At 43.2% G+C, this 25523-nt stretch overlaps 1 protein-coding gene across 1 annotated transcript; it reads right to left on the bottom strand.

Moving 5' to 3' along the window:
- Positions 1-1158: 1158 nt before the first annotated feature.
- On the bottom strand, positions 1159-21458 carry NOCT (nocturnin). The gene is made up of 3 exons (XM_075860440.1): positions 21019-21458; positions 3436-3705; positions 1159-2831 (listed from the first exon to the last, which is right to left on the bottom strand). The coding sequence occupies exons 1-3, from the start codon at positions 21296-21298 to the stop codon at positions 1996-1998; spliced, it is 1386 nt and encodes a 461-aa protein (XP_075716555.1). The 5' UTR covers positions 21299-21458; the 3' UTR covers positions 1159-1995.
- Between the last annotated feature and the right edge of the window lie 4065 nt (positions 21459-25523).

Genomic DNA, 25523 nt, shown 5'->3' on the forward strand with positions numbered 1-25523 from the left:
GGAGCGATAGTTTCCATTTAGCTTTCCATTCATCGGTTACCCTGATGGAAAGGTTGACCGGGACCCGAACGCTGATGTGAACATACCCTTAGGGTATGTTCACACAGCTTATTTTTTTCAGGCTGTAAAATTGGAAGCAGATGTTCCAACAGGGCTTTTTTTTTTTTTTTACGGGACTTTAAAAAAAAAAAAAACTGCCATGAAAAACACGAGTTGCACAAAAAAAACTTCTGAAAATCAGAAGCCGTTTTCCCTTGAAACCAGCTCCGTATTTTCAGACGTGTTTTAGTAAGTGTGTGAACTTGTGCCTTAATCCTACAAAACTGCTAAACAGAATGTGATGGTCTGAACGTATGCCTTGATCACAACACTCAAACAGGAACGGTATCGGATTATCCGTTATAAAATCTTTGAGCAGCACAGAAGGAAGATAGCATGATTTAAGCTTCCGATTGACATGGGAAAGTGAGGCGTTCGTGCATATGACACTTTTTTACGCACGCATTTAAAATAGCATCGCGCACCAAAAACACAAGGGCAATACTTTGTCGCCAAAAACACGCCTAATTCCCATAGTTAATGGGAGTCCTAATTACATGCCAAGAAAATATGCCAAAAGCACACACAAAACATGTTAAAACAGCCTGTATTTTAAAGAGCGTTTTACAAAAACCACCAGCAGTTTTTACACGTTTGCATTTTCTTTTTTTGAGCGCTGTGTGAACAAGGATGAGATACTGGTTTTGTTATTAGGTGGATAAAAAAAAATAATAATATTTTATCAATCCTTACTGGCCAAATGCTTTATATTATCGCCATCATATATAGTGCACACATGAATAATGGCATTGTATATACTGTACACATGAATAGTTCTGTGATATATACTGAACACGTGAAACCTAGGCTATTGACTTACAATAGGGGTTTTTCAACGGACCAGAGTGTTGCATCAGTTGTTTGGATAGGAAAAATAATGTGGGTGTTATAGATATCATCTATACAGTACAAACACCTTCCATTCAATAAACCTTTAGAGACTCCAAGTCAGCACGTGGTTTGCATTTTAGCGAAGGTTATTCGGGTTGAGAGATTACGGTAGTAGAAATTAGAACTGCTCGTTTTTATGTAACAAAGACCATAAACCAGAATTTCACATTTACAGTGAATCATTCAAGTGTCCAATTTATTTATTTAAAATACTCCTATTAAAGTCAAATGTGAAACCGTTCAGTGTTGGGGTGAATGGCGTACCCCATTTTACCCACGTACAGAGGCCACTAGACAAAATATTACCACACTTTAAAAGAGGAGTAAATTATTATTCCACATTTACATATTGGAGTTCACAAAGAGAAAATACATTAGTCTTGAACCATTTCTAGTTTTCTATATTCTTACTGCATTGATTTGTTCTAACAATTTTTAATAACACACGGCCGCCAATCGCGATTGCTCCACAAAATCATCAACAGGAACATAGGTGTGTATGAAAACGAATTACATTAGATCCTCAGACTGGCAAATCCCTTTATATTGCACTTCAGAATATTTGCATTGAACAAAAAATTTGCCAGACGTCGGGCCTCCTCTAAATCATGGAATAAATATATATATTTCAGCTGCTGAACTCTATACACTTGCTTCAAGTAGAAAAATAAATACTTTGGAAAAAGTGACATTGACACAAACAATTGCATTCAAAATTAAATACATGTGCACATCTCATTACAAAAAGGCATTTAGTTTGGTTACTGCTACAATTCAGTACGGGAAAAACAAAAAGACGCATACAAAAAAAAAAAAAAATCATATCTAACATCAGCTACAATGTACCACGTCATGTGAATCATGGAAGCGGTGTACCAGCTCTAGTAAGGAAAACAGACAGCGTCCATTAATATAAATAGGTTCTTTTTTTTTTCTATCCCTCTTCCAAATCCAGCATTTCCATCGCTCCCGACGCCAGCCACACCGTGACTAGTATGACAACCATTACGATAACCTATCAGGGCCTACGTTAAAGCTGATGTCACAGACAAGAGACAGATGGTCTGAAGGGTAATTGAAAGACGGAAGCCTGTTCGGCCCAATTTGCTCTTCTGTAAGCAAACTCAAAGCAGAGTTCACTTGCAGGGCATGCTGGGAATACCATATATAATCCAGAGTGTTGCAGGACTCCCCGGTAGGACGGATCTTCCAGGTGGTGTAGGGAGGTTCAGTTTCCCGGTCATCACTAAGCACCTTATAGGCACTGTTGAGATTCAGACTAGAGGAGGCAAATCGCTTGTATACTTCCTCAGTAGGCTCTGCGTTGAAGTCACCACAAATGACCAGAGGAATCTTGGCACCTTGGGTAACAGACTCAAGATTCCGCAGGAGATCTGTGCCCTGTGCAAGTCTAAACCTCTCCCATCCACTGCGGGCTTTCAGGTGGGTGACAGCAAAGCACAACAATCTACCAGTTTCCTTACACTGAAGTACCTCAGCAATGGCCACTTGGTTGGTTTTTAAAGTCCGGGCTGAGAGCCGGATTTTGGCACTGCTGACAAGATGAAAGCGGTCCTGAAGAAAAAAGAAGGCACAGCCATCGGGCCCATTGTTATGTTCCACATCTAGACAGGGAGACCATGGCTTTGCCAAAAAAGTGCATTGATAGCCCAACCGACTAAGGATTGGTTGGAAAGTATCAAAATAGTGATCTACTTCCTGCAGGCACAAGACATCAGGGCGATACATGAGGATCTCTTCCAAGATCAAGTACTTCCTTTCTTCCCACTTTAGCGCCTCTATGGGACATTTGATAAAGTTGTCCTTGCCTTCTCCGAGAGCTATGAACAAAGACAAACAAAGATATACACTGTAAGGTACTTATTCATTAAATGTCAACCTACTGTATCCATTGATTTAAGAGAGAACTGTTGTATCTGGTTCTCGGTTGCCTACTTCATGTAGAGACCCGCCTAGAGCATTACAGGACTGCTGAGGGCAGGATTGACAAAACGTACAACAAATGCAGTTTAGAAAATTATTTTTCCTACAAGAGGACTTTTGAAATGAAGTTACTTGACTATTGTAATTACCTGGCTTCAAAACACACTTTTTTGTTTTTTGCTTTTTGCCTAAATAAGTTTTATCCAGGAATCAGTAAATTCCTAGTGTGGTGTGCAACATACACCAAAGATATATTGGGTAAGACAAAGGCCAATTTCCACACATTCCGTGCGTGGAGGAGGCATAAGGGCATGTTTAGGCAATTTTAACTGCATCAGAGTTGTTGAAACGTAACGGGTTATCTTCTACATGCTTTTTTTCTGGAGTTTTTAAAGTCATATAGAGAAGCCTATGGGAGAAAAAAAAAACACCAGAAAGAAAATGCCATACCCAGAGCAAAAAAAAACAAAAAACCGCCTGGTCAGGCAATAGCAGCAATACCTTGCGCCAAGATATTCCACTGCATCACTCGAAAGGTGTGTGCACCGCTGAAATCTTCAGTCCGACTAACAAACTCCCTATGGAGCCTAGCAGGCCTTTCCCGCAGAGCCACTTGACATTCTTCCAGAAGATCTTTGGGGTCCAATGGATCCAGCTGCTCATGCTCTGATTCTTCAAGGTAATCCTGGTGCTGGGAAATGGCAGCTGTACTGCTGAGCGTCTTGGCAAGAGCACTGTACAAGCGGCTGGTGCGGTTTCCCATGGAACACACTAAGGAGAAGAGAAAACACAAACGTTAAACTTTTTCAACTTGTATAATGGATTCTTGGAAACCGTAGTGTAGACACACCACACAAGGAAAGGAGAGGAAAACAGAAAACTGCAATGCTGAATCAGCCAACTCCTTAAGAGGAACACTCCAGGCTAAACAGATACACCATTAGGGCTGATTCAGACGAACGTGTTTAGCGTCCGTGCGGTTTTCATGCGGCTCGCGCAGACCTAGAGAAGTCTATGGGGCAGTGCAGACTGTCCGTGAGTTTTGCGCAGCGTTAGTCCGCTGCGTAAAACTCGCGACATGTTCTATGTGTCGGCGTTTTTCGCGCATCACGTACCCATTGAAGTCAATGGGTGCGTGAAAATCACGCATGCCCCACGGAAGCACTTCCGTGGGACAAGCATTATTCACGCAATAACAGTAAAAATAATGAATGTAAACAGAAAAGCACCACGTGCTTTTCTGTTTACAAACATCCAAACGGAGTGTCATAAAGATGGCGGCTGCGTAAAAAGCATGCAGCCGCGCATCCATATGAACAGGGCACACGGAGCTGTCAAGTGCCTTTTGCGCACGCAAAACGCCGCGGTTTTTGCGTGCGCAAAAACGTCACGTTCGTCTGAATAAGGGGGCAGTATATAACCTTTGTGTTCATTGAAACCTTGAGTCATGCACCCCCATTCTCAAGTGGACACTATCTTTTCAAACAACTTATGCTAGTCTAATAGTATACTGTATATAGATCCACTTTGTCATTTTCTTACTGCTAAAATTGTTGTTTTAGCCATGGCAATTTTGTGTGAAGTTACTGCCACTAGGAGTCTCCCTTCCTGTAATCTGCTATCCAGCCCCTGTTAAGCATTGGCCGAGCCTGGTTACGGAGCAGAATTGACAGGCTGCAGGAGGTGGGGGATGTGTCACTTCACTGCCTGCCTATACAAGTTTATGAGAGGGAAGGTGGGAGCAGAGGGTGATTAAGAAACACATGCTGTATGCAAGTCTATGGAGAGGGGGGGGGGAGCAGGAGCAGAGAGAAACACAGATGTGATGGTTAGCTTTTTAGGTCTCGCCCAGTGCTGGATTCTCAGCTAGACTACTTATTACTGCTGTATAATAGTGCACATAATACATGTGTTAAATAAAGATAGGAGAGCAGGATTCTCTAGGTGTACAGTGTATGGCTGGGTTCACACGTGGCGGAATTTCACTTGAATTCCGCTGCGGACACTCCGCAGCGTTAATCCGCAGCGGAGCCGTTTCTGCATTGACTTCCACTTCTATTTAGAAGTGTTCGTTTAGACGATGCGTAAAATTCCGCTGCGGAGCATAGGCTGCGGAGCGGAATTTGGTGTCCGCAGCATGCTCTGTCTGTTGCGGACCAGTGGCGGACTGGTTGCGGACTCATGGCGGAATTACTCCATTGACTTCAATGGAGATTCCAAGTTCCGCAATGAAGTCCGCAGCTGTCATGCACATGTTATGTGTGCTGCGGATGCGTCTTGCTTTTTTGCCATGACATTTCTTCATTCTGGCTGGACCTATGTATTTCTAGGTCTACAGCCAGACTGAGGAAGTCAATGGGGCTCCCGGAATTACGGGAGCGTTGGTAGGTGACGTCAGTAAATAGTCACTGTCCAGGGTGCTGAAAGAGTTAAGCGATCGGCAGTAACTGTTTCTGCACCCTGGACAGTGACTACCGATCCCAATATACAGCAACCTGTCAAAAAAATACAAGTTCATACTTACCGAGAACTCCCTGCTTCTGTCTCCAGTCCGGCCTCCCAGGATGACGTTTCAGTCTAAGTGACGGCTGCAGCCAATCACAGGCCAAGCACAGGCTGCAGCGGTCACATGGACTGGCGCGTCATCCAGGGAGGTCGGGCTGGATGCCGAAAGAGGGACGCGTCACCAAGACAACGGCCGGTAAGTATGAAATTCGTTTATTTTCACTAGGGAAAGTGCTGTCCCTTCTCTCTATCCTGCACTGATAGAGAGGGAAGCACTTTTCCCGCAGTCCGCAGCAGCTAGTCCGCATCAATTTACTGCACATTTTGGGCAGATCCGCAGCCGTAATCCGCAACCCGGATTAGGTGCGGCATTGATGCGGACAGTTAGAGGAAATCCGCCACGTGTGGTCATGCCCTATAGAAGACATGATCGCAGTTAGGCTCCACCCACTAGCTCAGAGACAGAGTTAGGACAGTGCCTCCAAAGTGGAAGACCGCTATTTGTGGCCATTATATGGCATGTTTAGCATACATACACACAACCTTACTCTTAAAAAAAAAAAATTAAAAAATAAAAATACAAAAAAACCATGTGAATGGCCCCATAGACACGCAGCCGTGCGAGGGCCATTAAAAAAAACAAAAAAAAAAAACCCTGCCGTCACCTGGACGATTATCCCGGTCATGTGAATAAGGCCTAGGCCTTGCACTAGGAAAAACAGTGTTTAAGTTTAGCCCAGAGTATTCCTTTAAAGGGTAGTTTACACTGCATTTTTTGGCACCGGATTTTGACGCGGAAACTGAGTCACAACCAGCTCCAGAAACGCCCCCAATGGAAGGCAGAGGCACTTTTTTTCCTGGGTGGCTTTTGGCATGCTCTGAGCAGTTTCCGTCCGACTTTACATTGAAATCAATGCAGTTTTGAGCGTTTTTTATGCTATGGTCTTTGCATTCGATTCATACGGCTAGAAAAAGTAAGCGTTGACATTTTTATTTTTTACTTCAAAAACACTCAACATTCCTGATGGCTCTCGGCTGTCACTCTAATGTGGCTCACAAGACCCAGAAGTTTGTGGACTTCTGCTGTACATTATGTAGGGATCATGCTGTAAGATTTTTAAGAACTGCAGTACAGAGTATGTTCACACGGAGTGTTTTCAGGTGTATTTCGGGGTGTTTACCCCTCGAACGCCTGAAAAAAAAAAAAAACGGAAGCAGAAAGTCTCCAAACATCTGCCCATTGATTTCAATGGGAAATACGGCGTTCTGTTCCAACTAGGAGTTTTTTTAACTTGTTTTCCAAAAACGGCACGTAAAAAGACGCCCGCGAAAAAGTAGTGATTGTCACTTCTTGGGATGCTTTTGGAGCAGTTTTTCATTGACTCCATAGAAAAACCAGCTCCAAAAACTGCCGTAAAAAAACGCTCCGAAAATCACGAGTGGCTTAAAAAAAAAAAAAAAAAAAAAAAAAAAAAGTCTGAAAATCAGGAGCGGTCTTCCCTTGAAAACAGCTCCGTATTTTCAGACGTTTTTGGTTAAGCGTGTGAACATAGCCTAAGAGGCTGGGTTTTCCCATGCATATTGTGCCTCAATGTCATGATAATTAATTAGGATGGTTTATCGGAGGTGGCTAGTTAGATATTTTACGGAGCTGGCCACTTTTTCAGGCTACATGATGATCAGCTCTGTTTTCAGATTGCAATTATTACTGTGATTTGTCTGTCAAATCACTATGCCCAATGCCAGCCATTTAAATAGATAACCAACATTGTACCACCCCCCCCCCTTCTATTGACACCAGAGGAGTACACGTTCAATGTAGGACAAAAACGCAGTGTGAATCTAGCCTTACATATACATTGAATAGAGAACATTGAACACTTTATATTGGCTCTATTTTGTGTACTACATAGGATGTAAAGTATCCACGAGTGTACTGGACTACTAGAGTGTAGACAGTGGTATATATGTATCCTACCTTGCACAGACATCATGGTATCCCCATGTGGTTGGCATGGTAACTGAAAAGTGTACAGCCATCCTGCCTGAATGGGTCTTCACTGTACTGCAAACTGAGTATTTCCCAGTGACCAGAGCTCTGTCTGATCCTCGTAAAGCACAGCTTAGATCACCTTGCTTGCTAAGCCTGTCCAAACCCATTAGTATATAAAGGACGTCAAACAGACCATAAGCCATGGCACAGACCGTACAGATACAGCCTCCAGACTTCCTGATTACGGAGGGGGCATCTTTTAAGTATATTACCCCCTACTTTACAACAAGGCAGGCTAAGGGTATGTGCACACTGCTTATTTTCTAAACGCCTCCAAACATCTGCCCATTGATTTCAATGGGAAAACGGCTCTCTGTTCCGACGGACCGTTTTGTGACGTGTAAAAAAACGGCCGCGAAAAAGTGCAGGACACTTCTTGGGACGTTTTTGGAGCAGTTTTCCATAGACTATTGAAAAAAACACCCAAAAAAACTACGTGTGAAAATACCCTTAGTGTGTGAACATAGCCTTAGAAGAAAAGCGTGTCTCCTATATAGTGAGCACTCCACTTAAAGTGAAAATCCGAAAAATGGCTGCAGGGGGAAAGGGTAAAGTATCAAAAACTAAGCAATACTTGAGGGGGGGGGGGGGGGGGGTCTATGGTATCTGCACTTCAATACAATATATCATCCCTTGTAAGAAGAACCTCCAGGAACATTTCCCTCCATACGTGAAGGATACTCGCAGCTCATCTTGTAAACATCACACTTTAGGTTTAGTGGCCTGTAAGATTTTAGGTTCCGTCTTTGCAGGGACGTCTTATACACAATGTATGGAGATTTCATTTATCGGTCTCTATGAGGGACATTACAGAACACACTGTACAAGATTCATTATACAGAAGACATTCACAGATGAAGTCTAATGTGAATTAGGGGGAAAAAAAAACCTCATTCCACTGGTCATGGGTAGTACTTAAAGGGGTTATCTGACCCCAAAGAAAAAACACACATCTGATGTACAGTATCCATACTTTTTCTTTCTTCAAAATGTGCTTTGTCCCATTCCCTTGTGACGTTGTTTACATGTGCCACGTCTTCTAACAAGGTTGTCCTGCAACACTGGCCTTGTTCAAAACGACATATCCCATGATTCTCCAGTTCCTGCGTCAAAAGCCACTCCCTAAATTACTGGGCAGGTACCTATTATGCATCCTTCACCATAGACCATAGTGGTATACTTTTAACATATGTATCATGAACTGCGGTCATGAGAGTTCACGATGTAGCCGTTAATCGGATACCATCATAGTCCATGGGTGACGGATGGCAATATTAGACATACATCACCTATAGACTATATGGTATTTATCATAAAAGGCTATTGAAAAGTCCATGACTTATGTTAAACGTATAACTGACATACATCATACATCACTCCGTCTGCAATGTGTAAAAAAAAAACAAAAAAAAAAAAAAGGACGGCGTTGACTTTTTTTTAGAAATCCGGCAGAAAGGAAAACTGTACCCTTAAAGAGGCTCTGTCACCACATTATAAGTGCCCTATCTCCTATATAAGGAGATCGGCGCTATAATGTAGATGACAGATAGTTTTTCTAAATAAAAAAACATTGCTATTTTTACCATGTTCGGTGCGATTTTTAGAGTTATGCTAATGAGTTTCTTAATGCCCAAGTGGGCGTGTTTTTACTTTAGACCAAGTGGGCGTTGTACAGAGGAGTGTATGACGCTGACCAAAGTAAAAACACGCCCACTTGGGCATTAAGAAACTAATTAGCATAAAGCTAAAAATCGCTCCTAAAGTGGTAAAAATAGATAGTTTTTCTAAATAAAAAAGCACTGCTGTCACCTACATTATAGCGCCAATTACATTATGTAGGAGACAGGGCACTTATAATCTGGTGACAGTCTCTTTAAAGCAGAGGAAATGTCACAAGACCTGTAACGCTTGTCATAGGGCGTTTTACTCAGAGGAGGAGGATTTGTCACATGATCAGTGACTTGATATTCTGGGAGAGCAGAAGGGGGACACGATTTAAATACATAACGTCACATGATCAGGGGCTGTGCAAGCGGGGTCACCGGACTGATTTCAACGGTGGCAAAACTAGCCATATACAGACCGGACAGCATATATGTATAACCTAATCTTCCCTACGTGCTAGCACTGCATTGTACCCTTCTTGCTCCAAAGGCGATCAGAAGGCAGTGGCACAGCCGTACGAGAAGTTCATTTATCTTGAATTTAACTTCTGTCAATAAATGAAAAAGCTGCAACGTCAGTTGTACATATGCGAGTGTTTCTGGGGGGCAGCCATTTTTCTAGTCAATCTGATTGTATAAAACTACAGTTTACCCACCCCAAACATCTGAAAACAGGGAAGAATGGATTGTAGCAAATGGAAAGATATACATGGGTCTCATGACCCACTAGAGAATATCTGAAGTGCTAAATGAACAAAAATGTTTATGGCAAAACTAAACCGTGGTCCAGTGCCGGTTGCCATGTGTGGCTGATATCTTTGAGTATCTTAAAGTGACACTTCCAATACACAAAGTATCCTATGGTAACAGTAAATATTTCCCTGGGGAATTCAGAGAAGGGCCCCCTCTGTTCTAGAGACTATGGGGGTCATGTGTAGAACACACTGATAATGCTACTGTCAGGTACCCCCCAAGTATCCATGGCTTAGGACTTAGCTCAAGTGTGAACGAACAGGGCAGTCAAATGTGGAAACCCTGTCAACAGGACAAAGGGAGGTTACATGACATAAGACCTTGTTTATGTCACCGGAGCCAAAGCCCCTCCTAGACTCCTCTGCTGTAAATGACTTCGTTGACCTTGGGATCGCTGGTAAAGCGAAACACTACCATTCCACAGACAATGTAGATCTAGTTCTTGCTGTCATTTCTGTGTTACCAAAAGAGAAAAGCAATATACAGCACTCACTGTTCACTGGCAGCTGCCGCTCATCCGCGCTGCAAATGTGCCAAGAGAAGCTATTCATGACAGGAAGGAAGAGGTCGCAATACCTGAGGAAAGCTGTAATCTTACCAAGCCACTCAGGCAGTGACAACCATGACATTCAAACCTCAATCACATGGGCAGGGAAAGGGCACAGTGACATCTAAAGGCTGGAACAGGAAACTACAAGCACTTCAGCTGGAAATGAAAGCTACAGTACTGCATGCTTCAGTCACGTGTCAGGATTTGAGTGTCACTGGATGATTGGGTAATGGCAATTGGAGTAGATCAGAGGTTTGCAACTCCAGTATTTGTGAAACTACAATTGCCAGCATGCCCCGACAGCCTTTGGCTGGAATAATAAAGCCTTTGGCAGCCTGTACATGCTGGGAGGTGTAGTTTCCCCAAAAGCTGGGATGTCAAAGGTTGCTGACCCCTAGAGTAGATGCTACACTGCCCCAGACTCTAACAGCTGTATGAGAGAACAAGTGCACAGCACCCCCAAACACTGACTTGGACGTTTTAGGCCTTATTCACATGACAGGGTCCAAGTGTCTGCCAATAAAAACAGCCGTTTTGCATCCGTTCCAATTCCATTCCGCGTTGCAGTTAACAGACGTTTTTGACCCGTTTTTTCCCTGTTCATTTAAAAAAAAATTTTACAAATGAAATTCATCCGCACACTGCCCTCCGTAGATACTGCCACAGCTCCCTGTAGGTAGTGCCACACAGCCCCCCCCCCCCCCTTGTAGGTAGTGCCACACAGATCTCCTGTAAGCAATGCCACACGGCCCCCCCCCTGTACGTAATGCCACACAGGCCCCCCTATAGATGGCACCCCCCCCTACTTTCCTGTAGGGGACGGCTCCACTAGAAGCCCCTCACTTCTGTCCATATATGGACAGTGAAGGCAGGGACTTCTGGAGCAGAATCCCCGGCCACATCGCAGGGGATTCCGCTTCAGAAGTCTGTGACGTCACATGGACACCGTGAAGTCACGGACTTCTCCTGGAGCAGAATCCCCAATCCCTGGCCACAGCATTGCCAAAGCTGTGGCCGGGGATTCTGCTCCTACAGGGAGCTAAAAAATACCCACCTCCTCTTCACATGCACTTGGAGCACATTCAAGTGATGGCCGTGTATTACAAGGGCCCCATAAACTTCTATGGGTGCTGGGCAACCGGGCGAACGGCTGAAAATAGGGCATGTCCCATTTTTTGACAGCCAGGTTTCCCGGGCCGTCAAAAAATAAAAAAAAAAGAGAGGAGAAAACGGGAAAAAAAAACCACCCAGAAATATCGCCACGCCCATTTTGCGTCCTAAATCTACGCCGTTTACCGTGTGGTATGAACACCACAATAACTTTATTCAGCGGGTTGTGACGACTGCAACGATACCAAATGGGTATAGATTTTGTATGTTTTACTACTTTTACACAGTAAAAACACTTCAAAAATTATTTGTTTTTGTGTCTCCATATTTAACCCCTTCCTGACATTTGACGTATCCATTACGCCAAAGTCAGGTAGCGGAAGTATGGAATGGACTCACGGAGCGAACCCGCTCCATACGATGCCGGTGTCGGCTCTAAGTTACAGCTGACACTTCAGAGTAACGAGCGCGATCCCGCTAGTTTAACTCGTTAAATGCAGCAGTCAATAACGACCGCAGCATTTAAGTCGTTAGAAAGAGGGGGGAACCCCTCTAACAGCTCATCACGGCCCCCCGCAATGCAATCACGGGGTGGCGATGGCTGCCTAATGAAGGCCCCCAGGTCTGCCATCTTTGTGCTCCTATTAAAGAGGCTCTGTCACCACATTATAAGTGGCCTATCTCCTAGATAAGGAGATCGGCGCTATAATGTAGGTGACAGTAATGCTTATTTGAAAAAACGATCTATTTTTACCACTTTATTAGCGTTTTTAGATTTATGCTAATGAGTTGCTTAATGCCCAAGTGGGCGTATTTTCACTTTAGACCAAGTGGGTGTCGTACAGGGGAGCGTATGACGCTGACCAATCGGCATCATGCACTCCTCTCCATTCATTTACTCAGCGCATAGGGATCCTGCTAGATCCTTATGTGCTGTCTTATACTAACACATTAACAATACTGAAGTGTTTAGACAGTGAATAGACATTCCACGAGATGTCTATTCACAATCTCTGCACTTAGTTACTGTTTCTATGGTAGTTACAGCCGAGAAAGCGTGATCTCGTAACCTGTCATTTACCGCGTAATCTCGCGAGATTACTCTGTCTGTGGTAGTTACAGCGGAGGACGCGTAACGAAGTGCAGAGATTGTGAATAGACATCCCGTGGAATGTCTATTCACTGTCTAAACACTTCAGTATCGTTAATGTGCAAGTATAAGGGCTGATTCAGACAACCGTGAATTGCGTCCGTGCAGGTCGCGTGGTTTTCACTCACAGGTCCTGCATCGTGTCGGACTAGCGAAGACACATCGGCACCAGAGGCTACAGTTGATTCTGCAGCAGCATCTGCGTTTGCAGGTAAGTCGATGTAGCTACTTACATGCAAACGCTGATGCTGCAGAGTCAACTGGTGCCGATGTGGCCGACACGATGCAGGACCTGGGGCAGGAAGTGAGTGACGTCACAGCGTGATCTCTCGAGAGCACTGCCAGAAGCTGGGCGTTCTGAAGAGAAGTGGATGATACTTCTCGTCAGAAAGCCCAGCTAGTAAAAGTAAACACGCCCCGATGTACGCACATAATACACGCCCAGTTGTACTTTTACTTTTCAGCACGCCCACTTGGACTTTTGCAAGCCTCATTTGCATAACTACAAAAATGGTCATAACTTGGCCAAAAATGCTCGTTTTTAAAAAATAAAAACGTTACTGTAATCTACATTGCAGCGCCTATCTGCTACAATAGCAGATAGGGGTTGCAAAATCTGGTGACAGAGCCTCTTTAAGCCAGAGGCATGGCCTAGCAGATGCCTGTCAGTTTTAAACAGACAGGCAGCAATACACGGAAATACAAAAGTATTGAAGTGTATTATAAAAGCGGATTATCGCATGTTAAAGTGTGACTAGGGGGAAAAAAAAAAAAAAAAAGGAAAAATTGCTGTTTTCTGTGAATCCTGCCTTAAAAAAATGTGATAAAAAGCATCTACTCCAAAATGGTGCCAATAAAAACGACAAGTCGTCCTGCAACAGTGTTTACTGTGTAAAAATTTGTAGCATACAAAATCTATCCAAATTTGGTATTGTTGCAATCATAACAACCCGCTGAATAAAGTTAGTGTTATTTATACCATACGGTAAACGGCGTAGATTTAGGACGCAAAAAAAGTGGCGAAATTTGTTTTTCTATCCCCCCCCCCGCAAAAAAAAAGTTAAAAAATTTATGTAGCCCAAAATGGTGCTATTAAAAAAAAATAAAAAAAAAAACAAGTCCTCATATAGCTATGTCGAAGCAAAAAAATAAAAAGAAATTGCTTGGTCATTAAAGGGTTAAGCGTTTAAATTCACATTTATTATACCATCCATATACATTGATACACCATATAGGAAATATATGGAAATGTCAGCTCACCCTCCTAGGTGCACGAAGAAGACAGCGATCTCCACGCTGTAGAAACAATCCAGAAGGAAAAGGTTCAGCACTCCTTGTGGAATAGGAAAAAAAATCTTTATTGGTTAAAATAGATAGCCAGCGGAAGACTGAACAGCAAACAGTGGACAAGAAACATAAAACATACGTTCCCTCTGACGCGTTTCTAGCTCTCAAGAGCCATTACTCATAGATAGGGGAAGGAATGAGAATGTAAAATAATTGCATACACCTGATCAAAGTGGGTGTTTTTTGTCTTGGCAGCTATTTTAGTCACATTCTCATTCCTTCCCCCATCTATGAGTAATGGCTCGAGAGCTAGAAACGCGTCAGAGGGAACGTATGTTTTATGTTTCTTGTCCACTGTTTGCTGTTCAGTCTTCCGCTGGCTATCTATTTCAACCAATAAAGAAGATTTTTTCATATTCCACAAGGAGTGCTGAACCTTTTCCTTCTGGATTATTGATACACCATATGTCTGTTTATTTCATATGAATATATTAACTAGCTGTGCCCGCGACTTCATATGCGCAGACCACTAAAAATGTACCGATGCGGTTTTTTACTCCTAGCCTTGGACCATACTCAAAACAAAGTGAAATAAAACAGACAATAAACAAACTTCAATTAAAATAGTTTTCTTTCACTAAGACAATGCTTCCCTGTAAAGAATGTTAGCAGTAGAACCACCAGGGATGTGTGTATAAAGATTGGTGAAGTTGCTAACATGGGAGAGAGCCACATAGAGCTGGCCGTGCGCAAAGCAGCTGACACGGAGGTCCACGCCCACAACGTGCAGCGTTTGGCCCTGCGCTTTGTTGATGGTCATAGCGTAATATAAGCGGACAGGAAACTGTACACGTTTAAAACGGATGGGAAAATTATTTGGAACGAGGGGGATTCGGGGTAGAAAAACAGTATCACCTGCACTGCATCCTGTTAAAATCTCATCTTCTATCACGTTATGTTGTAGATTTGTGATTTTGTGTCGGGTGCCTTACATAGTTTTGGTGGGCTTAAATTTCTAAAGGAGAATTATTTCGTTGTGGAAAGTTCTGATTTATTTTGTATCAGATTACAATGAACAGGCCAATATCAGAAATCGGAAGAAATTTTGGCTCATCTTGTGGTAGCAAAGATCCGATGTGATGGTAAAATTGGCCTTGCACCTTGAAGGTCGGCATGAATGGTCCCTCTGTAATTAGTTCTGCCCCAAAATATGTCATTTGGAATGCGCTTTTATACAAACGGATACTGTCTAAGAAGTGTTTTGATTGTGAATGGTCACCATTTAAAAAAAAAAAAAAAAAAGTTTTGACAAGTGAACGCGTTTTTCGCGTGTCTTACGGACGTAATTGTAGCTGGTTTTCATTGGAGTCAGTGAAAAACGGCTCCAATTACGTCCCAAGAAGTGACATGCACTTCTTTGAGGCGGGCGTCTTTTTACGCGCCGTCTTTTGACAGCGCTGCGTAAAAAAAAAAAAAAAAAGGCCGTCTGCACAGAACACAGTAAGACCCATTGAATTCAATGGGCAGATGTTTGCAGACGGTTTGGAACAGTTTTTTCGGCCGTAATGCGAGGCGTAAACCGCCTGAATTAAGTCCGTAAATAGGGAGTGTGAACATACCCTAACACTTATCCAATTATTATTTTTTCGCATATATTTTTAATGTACAGACACGCAAAGTTTACAGTTTAATTATATGTAGAGATTGGTTTTGTAAAATGTTACCCCACGTGGGATTACTTAGGCCTCATGCACACGAACGTGCTTTTGCGGCCGCAATTCCCCCCATGCACACGACCGTAGTTTTTACAGTCCGTGCATGGCCCTGGAGGCCACACCGCAGAAAGAACGGACATGTCTTATTACGACAGTCTTCTGCGGTCCGGGCTCATTGAAAGTAATGGTCGTGGCCATGTGCATGGCCCGCGATTTGCAGGCGGCTCGCCGCTGACCGTTCGCCCCGAAAATCACGGCCATGCACATGGCTACGGTCGTGTACATGAGGCCTTAGTTGTGGGGCTTTTCTTTTTCAGCGTTATTACAACAACATTTTATATGGTTATTGACCTATACCGTACGTTTTGCTGTTTTTGAAGGTGCGATCTGTGATTCTCCGGGTGTGGGCGATATCACCTTATGCCCATTTTCCTCCCCTTTTACCTGATATTGTAAACATTCATTAACCCCTTCCCGAAATAAAATATACACACACACACACACACTGCCGTCGGGAAGGCGTTTCCGCAAACCGCAGTACAGTTACGTCACAGTGATGGTGCGAGACCAGAAGCAGAGCAGGCACCATCACCACGGGCATCCTCCTGTAACTGCCAGGACCAGAGCTATTCTCCGATCCGGCTGATTAACCCCCTTAGATGTTGTGCTCAATAAAGCGCAGCATCTGATGGGTTTTAACTCGACCGGCAACCCAATCGCTGGGTTGCTATGGCAATCGGAGGCCAAATAACGGCATCTGAGTCTGCCATGTACGAGAGCCGATGAGGACCTGCCTGTGGCGAGTCCTCATAGGCTTACTGTCAATGAATAACTGACAGAACTAATATATTGCACTACGTATGTAGTGCAGTGTATTAGAGTAGCGATCTGGGCATCAGGCCCTCAAGTGCCCTAGTGGGACATGTAAAAAAAGTTAATAAAAATTGTCGTAAAACAAAAACCACACAAGTTTCAAGTACAAAAAAAATATATAAAAAATAAATAAAACTGCCTTCTTTCCCCCACAGTTCGGGCTTATTCACACAAACGTGATGTACGTCCGTGCTACGCGCCTGATTTTTCACGTGCGTTGCACGGATCTATGTTAATGAATGAGACCGTTCAGACTGTCGTATGTGCGCTGCGTGAAACTCATGACATCCTATATTTGCCAGTGTCTCGCGCTGCACGCACCCATTGAAGTCAATGGGTGCATGCAAATCGCACTCGGCACACGGAAGCACTTCCGGGTGCCGCGCGTAATTCGCGCAACAGCAGTAAAATAAATGAACGAAAACAGAAAAGCACCACGTGCTTTTCTGTTTACAAACAGAGTGTCATAATGATGCCGAAAATCACGCAGCCACGCTCCATATGCTGATGCCACACGCTCGTGTGAATCTGGTCTTTTATTATGGGAAAAACCGTAAAAAAAAAAAATGAACACTACACATAATTGGTATCGCCACATCCGTAACAACCCAAACTATAAAACAATTATGTAAAGTCACATTTACTCCAAAATAGTGCCAATAAAAACGACAATCCGTCCCGCAAAAAATAATCCCTTACAGCTTTGTCCACGCAAAAATAAAATAAAAAGTTATGGGTCTCAGAATATGGCGACACAGAAAACAAAATGATTTTATTGTGCAAAAGCTGCAATACATAAAAAAAGAAAAACCTATATAAATTTGGTATCGCCGTAATCGTATCGACCCACAGAATAAAGTTAACATGTAATTTATGGCGCACTGTGGATGCCGAAAAAAACCCCCCAATAAAACACTATTCCAGAATTGCTTGTTTTTGGCAATTCTGGAATAGCAATGAAATAAAAAAAGTGATCAAAAAAAGTCATGTGCTCCAAAATGATACCAATAAAATCTACAGCCCATCTCGCAAAAACCGAGCCCGCACACTACTCCATCAGCCGAAAAAAAATAGATTATATGGCACTAGTAATGCGGTGATGAAAAATCATCTCAATGCGCGAACGTTCCTTCAGTTTCAGGGCCCTATTATTTAGGAACTAGGAAAGGGAAATAGCACATCCGCTGTAAGCGAGGGCGCCCATATTATACCAGCGCAAAACTTCCACAGCAAAATCGCCCAAACTACAAAGGAGAGAAAGTCCCCAAAATGTGCAGAGCGTTACAAAAGGGGATAAGAAAGAAAACCGTTTATCAGTGTGACACCGGCCTGCGCATAACGGATTGCTTTTTATTGGAACTAAAATATTTAAACATATTTTTTGAAAAAATATATAAAAAAATAAAAATAAATGAAAACCAGGAAAATTCTAAAATATAAATACTAGAGTGTGATGGTATTAACCATTTAAATCTCATCCTTGTCCTATCTAAACTTATTACATATGTCAATGTAAAGTGCGCAAGCGCTAGTGAACGAATTTTATGGATACAATTGTATCACTATCTTAAATTGCGAAAAAGTGAAATAAATCACATTAAAATTCCCATTGGTATCCAGTGAAACACATATATTACTCAAGGGAAAAACCACGTATATTTACTATTGCACAGTGAATAAAGTAACACACAGCTATGAATAATTGTATTATTTACCCCATTATTATACCCTCTTATTATGCCTTGATGTACTCCGCACAGATTACATATACCCCCAGATTATAAACTGAAATACCAGCAAAACTCAAACAAAAACTCCCGAGCAAAATCCATGCTCAAAATGGCGGTCCTTCCCTTGTTAGCCCTACAGTGTGCCCAAACAGCAATTTATGGCCACAAGTAAGGCATTACCATACCCGGGAGAACCCGCTTAACAATTTATGGGGTAAGATTCTCTAGGGGCACAACATATTGTGCGGTGAATGGGCATATCAGTGGAGAAATTGCAATTTTCACCATTCACTGCGTATTCATTTCTGAAACACCTGTGGAGTCTAAATTCTCACTACACCCCTTGATAAATGCCTTTAGGAGGTGTAGTTTCTAAACCGGGGTCACTTGTTTGATACATCAGGGGTTTTGTGAATGCGACATGGAGTCTGCAAACCATTCCAGCAAAATCACTCCAAAACTTAAAACACAGCTCCTTTTCTTCTGAATCCTCCCATATATGTAAACAGCTGATTATAACCACATATGGGGTGTTACCGTACTCGGGAGAAATTCCTTTACAAATGTTGGGGTGCTTTTTCTTTATTCCTTGTGAAAATGAAAAATGTTGATCTATAACTAAATCTTATTGGAGAAAAATGAAATTTTTTTTATTTTCATGGCTTAATTCTAATTAATTCAGAAAAAACCTTTGGGATCAAAATTTTCACTAAACTCCTAGATGATTCCTCAGGGGGTGCATTTTCCCAAATGGAGTCACTTTTTTTTTTTTCTTCACTGTACTAGTACTACAGGGGCTCAGCAAATGTGACACGGCACCCAGAAACCATTCTAAAATCCAAGTGGTGCTCCTTCCGTTCTGAGCCCTACCGTGTGTCCAAATAGCAGTTTATGACCACATATCGGGTATGGTTTTACTCGGGAGAAATTGCTTTTTCTCCTTCAGTAATTGTGGAAACGAAAAAAAAAATAATAATAATGACTAAACCTACATTATCTTTGAAAAAAAAATGTAGATTTTCATTTTTATGGCCTACTTCCAATAATTTCTGTAAAACACCTGTGGGGTCAAAATGCTCACCATACCCCTAGAAAGTTTCCTCAAGGGGTGTAGTTTCCAAAATGGGGTCACTTGTTGGGGGTTTCCACTGTTTTGTCCCCTCAGGGGCTTTGCAAATGCGACATGGCCTCCGCAAACCATTCCTGCAAAATTTGAGTTCCAAAAGCCAAATAGCGCTCTTTCCCTTCTAAGCCTCGCCGTGTGTCCAAACAGCCGTTTATTACGACATGTGGGGTATTGTTTTACTCGGGAGAAATTGCTTTACAAATTTTATGGTGCTTTTTCTCCTTTAGTCCTTGCGGAAATAAAATAGCTAAACCTACATTTTATTTGAAAAATAAAAAAAAAGTGTAGATGTTCATTTTCATGGCCTACTTCCAATAATTTCTGCAAAAAACTAGTCGGGTCAAAAGGCTCACTATACCCCTAAATAAATTCCCCGAGGGGTGTAGTTTCCGAAATGGGGTCACTTTTGGGGGGTTTCCAATGTGGTTAGCACCTCAAGAGCCCTTCAAAACCTGACATGATGCCTAAAATATATTCTAATAGAAAGGAGGCCCCAAAATCCACTAGGTGCTCCTTTGCTTCTGAGCCCGTTGCTTCAGTCCATTATCGCACTAGGGCCACATGTGGGATATTTCTAAAATCTGCAGAATCTGGGCAATAAATATTGAGTTGTATCTCTCTGGTAAAACCTTCTGTGGTACAAAAAAAAATAAAAAATTATTCAAAATGAATTTCTGCAAAAAACAAAACCCTTTTAAAAATCTTTAATTGCTGCGAAAAGTCTAAAGGGTTAAGAAACTTTCTAAATGCTGTTTGATACATATGGGGGAAATGTGAACTAGTAACTATTTTATGTGGTATTACTATCTGTCTTACAAGCAGAAAAATGCTAATTTTTCACTACATTTTGGTGTTTTGCAACCCAAAATTGAGTAGTGACGGTTTCAGAATATGTCACGCCATTTAACAGAAATTAATAGGAAGACGTATGTCACCGGCTTTACTTCTAGTGGAACATGACTGCAGTGAGTGGGAGGAGAATGTAACGTGATATAGTGCCAGCGCTGCGCACATTCAGGAACGATACATTCCTATAGGAGTCGCTGTCACAGACTGCACAAGTTGCAGGACGCCGCATACCTGGCGCTTCTGGACAGGCACGAGATTATCTAACAGTGACAGCAGTCAGAAGACAAAGGAAAGCATTGGCCTGAAATGTCATCACCAGTTCACCATCTTGCATCTGATCACTTCACCCATGTGTCGATAGGGGTGAAGTCAGGTGTACACAGCAGGTAGAGGACCACAGCCGCCACATTAGTCTGGAAGTCACCAATATACCCAGACATTCTGTGCCATGCCTGCGAACAGATCGTCTGCAGTTACCATGGTTTCGGCTTGGCACAGGTGAATGTCTTGGACAGAAGCTACAGGACGTGCCCTGGTGACCGCGCATATTTCCCCACTAGTACTGCATTAGACACCTGGCATCATCGGGTCCCGTACACCGCAGTGCTCACCCCTCCCCCACATAACTCTTCGCAGCGTCATCCTCCATTACATCCGATCACACGTTACAATGGCTGACGTTCTATACACGACCCAGCCCGCACATATCATGGACTCACCTGATCGAGAAGCTGACCGGGATGGGGTCCCGGTCGCTCCGCCTGTTGGCACCGGAGGTGATGCTGTGGCCGGGTTAGATGCTGCTTTAGCCGGTCCGTCCCCGATCCAGCCGGCCAGACTATGACAGCAACCAAAGCTAGCCAGGGAGCCCAGGACGGGCGGCGAGAGAGCTCTTCTTTTCACCGGGGAGTGGTGCGTCTGCTGCCGCAGAGAGGAGGCGCACAGTGCGGGCACGTCTCTCAGCGCCGAGCACAGTCTACCTGCCGGACTCTGATACATCCCGTGGTGCTCAGCTCAGAGAATGCCAGCGGACTCACAACGACTCTACCTCACAATGGGAAGCCCCGTACTTGCAGTGACAAGCAGACACCGGCTTCTCAGCATCTGTACCACTCCCTGCTCTCCTCATCTCACTTCTACGTCACGTTAGCGGTACGTCACGTGGTGGGATGGTCCACACTTCGGCAAGAGGGGGGGTTATCTGGAGAACTACCCTGTATAGTTATTTGTGATAACAGTAAAGAGCTGTCTGCTGGTTTTCATTGAGATGTGCTATAATTCTCTGTCAAGTTGACAACAATCCCAAATACGGGCAGTGTATTTTGTTGCGTTTCGGACTGCCCGCTTATCAAGTAGAGTGGTACAGTCCATATCAGGGTTTCCCTGAATTGAGGGCGGATCATATGAGGGGTTAGTCACTGATGGGAAGTGGGTGAAAGGTCATACAGGCAAAGAAAAAAGAAGAACTTTGTTCACACGCAGTAGCAAAATACGTCTGAAATTACGGAGCTGTTTTCGCCTGTAAACAGCTCCTGATTTTCAGACGTTTATTAACAACTCGCTTATTTCGCGGCGTATTTTACGGACGTTATTGGAGCTGTTTTTCAATGGAGTCAATGAAAAACGTCCCAAAAGTGACATGCACTTCTTTGACGCGGGCGTCTTTTTACGCGCTGTCTTTTGGCAGCGACGTGTGAAATTACACCTCGTCTGAACAGAACATTGTAAAACCCATTGAAAGCAATGGGCAGATGTTTGTAGGCGTAATGGAGCAGTTTTTTCAGGCGTATGTTCACACGCACTGAACAAAAATGTCTGAAATTACAGAGCTGTTTTCAGGCGAAAACAGCTCCTGATTTTCAGAAGTTTTTTTTAAAAACTTGCGTTTTTTGCTGCATTTTTTACGGCCATTTTTGGAGCTGTTTTTCAATGGAGTCAATGAAAAACGCCTCAAAAAACGTCCCAAGAAGGGTATGTTCACACGCAGTGTTTTCAGACGTAATTCGGGCGTTTTACACCTCGAATTAGGCCTGAAAAAAAGCCCCTAATATGCCTACAAACATCTGCCCATTGCTTTCTTTCAATGGGAATTACGATGTTCTGTTCCCACGAGCCTTTATTTTACGCGTCGCTATCAAAATATGGCACGTAAAATGACGGCTTGTCAAAAGAAGTGCAGGACACTTCTTGGGACGTTTTTGGAGGCGTTTTTCATTGACTTCATTGAAAAACAGCTTACTTACCTGATAATTTGTTTTCCTCGAGTCCTCAGGCAGAACACATGAGATCTAGGTAGTACTAGGATGTGTGGAAAAAGACGACACGGCCTGGTTAAGCACTCTTAGGCCTCATGCACAGAACCGTAGCCGCGTGCACGGCCCGTGATTGCGAAACAGACGGCCGTGGAGTGTCATCCGTGGGACAGCCGTTGAAACAGCGGCTGTCCCACGGACCTATGTAATTCAATGTGGCCGTTCACACAGCCGTTGTTTCAACGGACCGTGTGAAGGGTCCGTGCGAAAATAGGACATGTCCGTTCTTTTCACGCATCACGCATCCCTCCATAGACTCTCAACTATGGGGGATGAGTGACATCGCGTCCCGCATTGCTGAGCACGGATGCACCTCGGATGTGAAAAACTGTAGTTTTTCATATCCGAGATACGCAGCGCTCGTGTGAATCTAGCCTAAAGTTGATCAAAACTGGTCAGTTCAACCAAAGTGATAATTTGTCAGGTGGAATTTTAACAACAAACAATTGTTTTAGCCGACCGATGGCAGACCGTTATTGTCTGGAAAGAAGTCGGCTGTGTTCAGAATTTTCATCCGATAGTCAGCAGTACTACACTGTATTTGGTGAACTCGGCAGTTACATAGATGATCATTCCGTGAAGGAACGTTCCACATTAAAAGATTGTTCACATTGTAACGGTCAATATGAACTAAAATATGCATGGCTGTGTTGTCGTGACGATTGTTCACGTGACAATCATTCACTAGACGATCATTCAATTAACGGCTGTTCAACAATCAACCTACTTCTATCTAATGTGTATGGCCACTTTTATGGGCCTGATGAAGACACATCTAGCCTGTAGTGATGAATGAACTAGCAGGTGACCAGGGTGCAGATTGGCAAAGACACTTGAGCCAACTTTGCCCAAGTGTAGAACTAGTAAAACGGGCTCTGAGGAGGACAACCTCTGGTACTGATATGCTAATGACACTGTTTTCCTGATCGGACAACAAAGCTTTACTTGCAGTCAAACCCCTTCTAGGATCTTGATACTGAATGAAGAGACAATCCAAGTCTGGTGGAAATGCATATACAAACGGACCTCTCCAGCCAATTGAAAAGGCATCGACTGCCACTGGGTTGCCTGTCCTGTAAAGAGAGCAAAACCTGGGCAACTTGGTATTCTAATTTGTCGCTATAGGTTCAACTTGGGGATGGCCCATCCTGAAGACAATTTTCTGGAGAATCAGTGTATTGTGGGACCAAATATTGTTGGCTGAGCCTGTCTGCCTGGACATTCAACACCCTTCGAATGTGGACAGTAAAAAGACTAGTGATCCATCCATCCAATTCATAATGGCTCTGCATTCCTTCTGTAGAAGGGCACTACGTGCTCCTCCCTGCTTGCTGAGAAAAATCATGCAAGTTGCATTGACCGACTGCATTCTCTGTCTACCCTTTAGATGTTTGCTGCTGAAATGGATCAAAGCAAGACGAAGCACCTTCATCTCCTTTATGTTGGGTGATCCTGGCAACTGTTCTGGACTCCACTTTCCCTGAGCCCAGAGGACCCCCAATTGGGTTCCCCAACCAATGCCTGATGCATTTGTAATAATAATGACCGGATGCCAGGGAAGGGAGAGGTAGAAGATTTATTTTTCCTTTCCTTATTGTTTTTTCATAACACAACAAGATACCGTACTAGCAACTATTTTTTTTTTTTTTTAGAAAGACCAGATGCTGTGGGAGAAAACATTTCCCCTCTCATAGGTTCTTGGACCTGAGCCACCAACTGAGATATAGTCACGTTCTTGGGATAATCTTAAACCTGCTATCCAGGTATGAGGGACTCCAATCCCAGGCCGATAGTATGCCCTCTTGGAGTCACTTGACGTGGGCATAAACCGATGGTATGGCATCTATAAATGCTGTCAGCAGGCCCAAATTACTCATGGTTTATCAAATCGATGTTCTTGGATGATGAATTAGATGGCAGACTGCTGACTTCTTCAAACATTTATCCTAGGCAATTGAAGTGACATTGTACTGAAACTGATCATAAACCCCAAAAATTCCAGCTCCCTGGCAAGAAATATATCTGATTTTTCCATGTTTAGAACAAACCTGTGAGATTCTGCTGCTTGAGGATGAGGAAGAACCCAAATTAAGTGGGATACCAGTGGTCAGCAGGCTTTTGTAGGCTGGATGTTTATATAGAAATATATATACGTAATTTTAGTTAGGTCAAAGGATGCAACATTTTTGTCATGGTGTTCGTTAGGTTAATACATGATCAACAGAGCCAGTGATGACAGGGCAACTCCAACAGGGTTTATTGTATCCAATGCTTACAGAACAAGTCGCCTTCAATGCAGGAACAACACACAGTCCACAAAATGGGGTAATCACTGGAAACTCCTCAGAGCGCTAGCTTCAGCTCTCAGTAAAGTCTACATCCAGGAGATTCCTATCTTCCCCAGGACAAGCCCTTATATACCCCTCAGGGGGAGAAATATCTTTTGACTTTAGTTTGTATTTCTACTGTCTGTATGTGAGTTGTGTCTTTTGTACTATTATGTGTATTGCCCAACTATTGTCGGACACAGCCAGGATGAGGACACAGTGGGGGAGATAATTGGATCTGCTTGCTTTGCTGGTCTTCACTGAGTGATGGTGATGCTTCCTGATGACCCCTGTGCAGAATGGACAATGAGGACACTTTATGTCTTATGGCTGCCACTCTGACTCATCTGATTGTCCATAGGCTGGAGACACGACCTATGGTACCTGATTATAAAATCATTCCTCTCTGCTGATGGCTCACAATAAACTACACAAAAATGCACCATCACAACCTCTCCCCTCATATAATAAGTGAGCTAGCCATGTGGCCTACACAGTCCGCTGGCCACCTCACTCATGTCACTTATTGCATTTCAGTAGGAACAGTCCACAGGCTGTAAAGAAAGTTCATTGCACAGTTATATC

The sequence above is a fragment of the Rhinoderma darwinii genome, chromosome 1, assembly GCF_050947455.1.
Source record: "Rhinoderma darwinii isolate aRhiDar2 chromosome 1, aRhiDar2.hap1, whole genome shotgun sequence".
In the NCBI taxonomy this organism is placed as follows: Eukaryota; Metazoa; Chordata; class Amphibia; order Anura; family Rhinodermatidae; genus Rhinoderma; species Rhinoderma darwinii.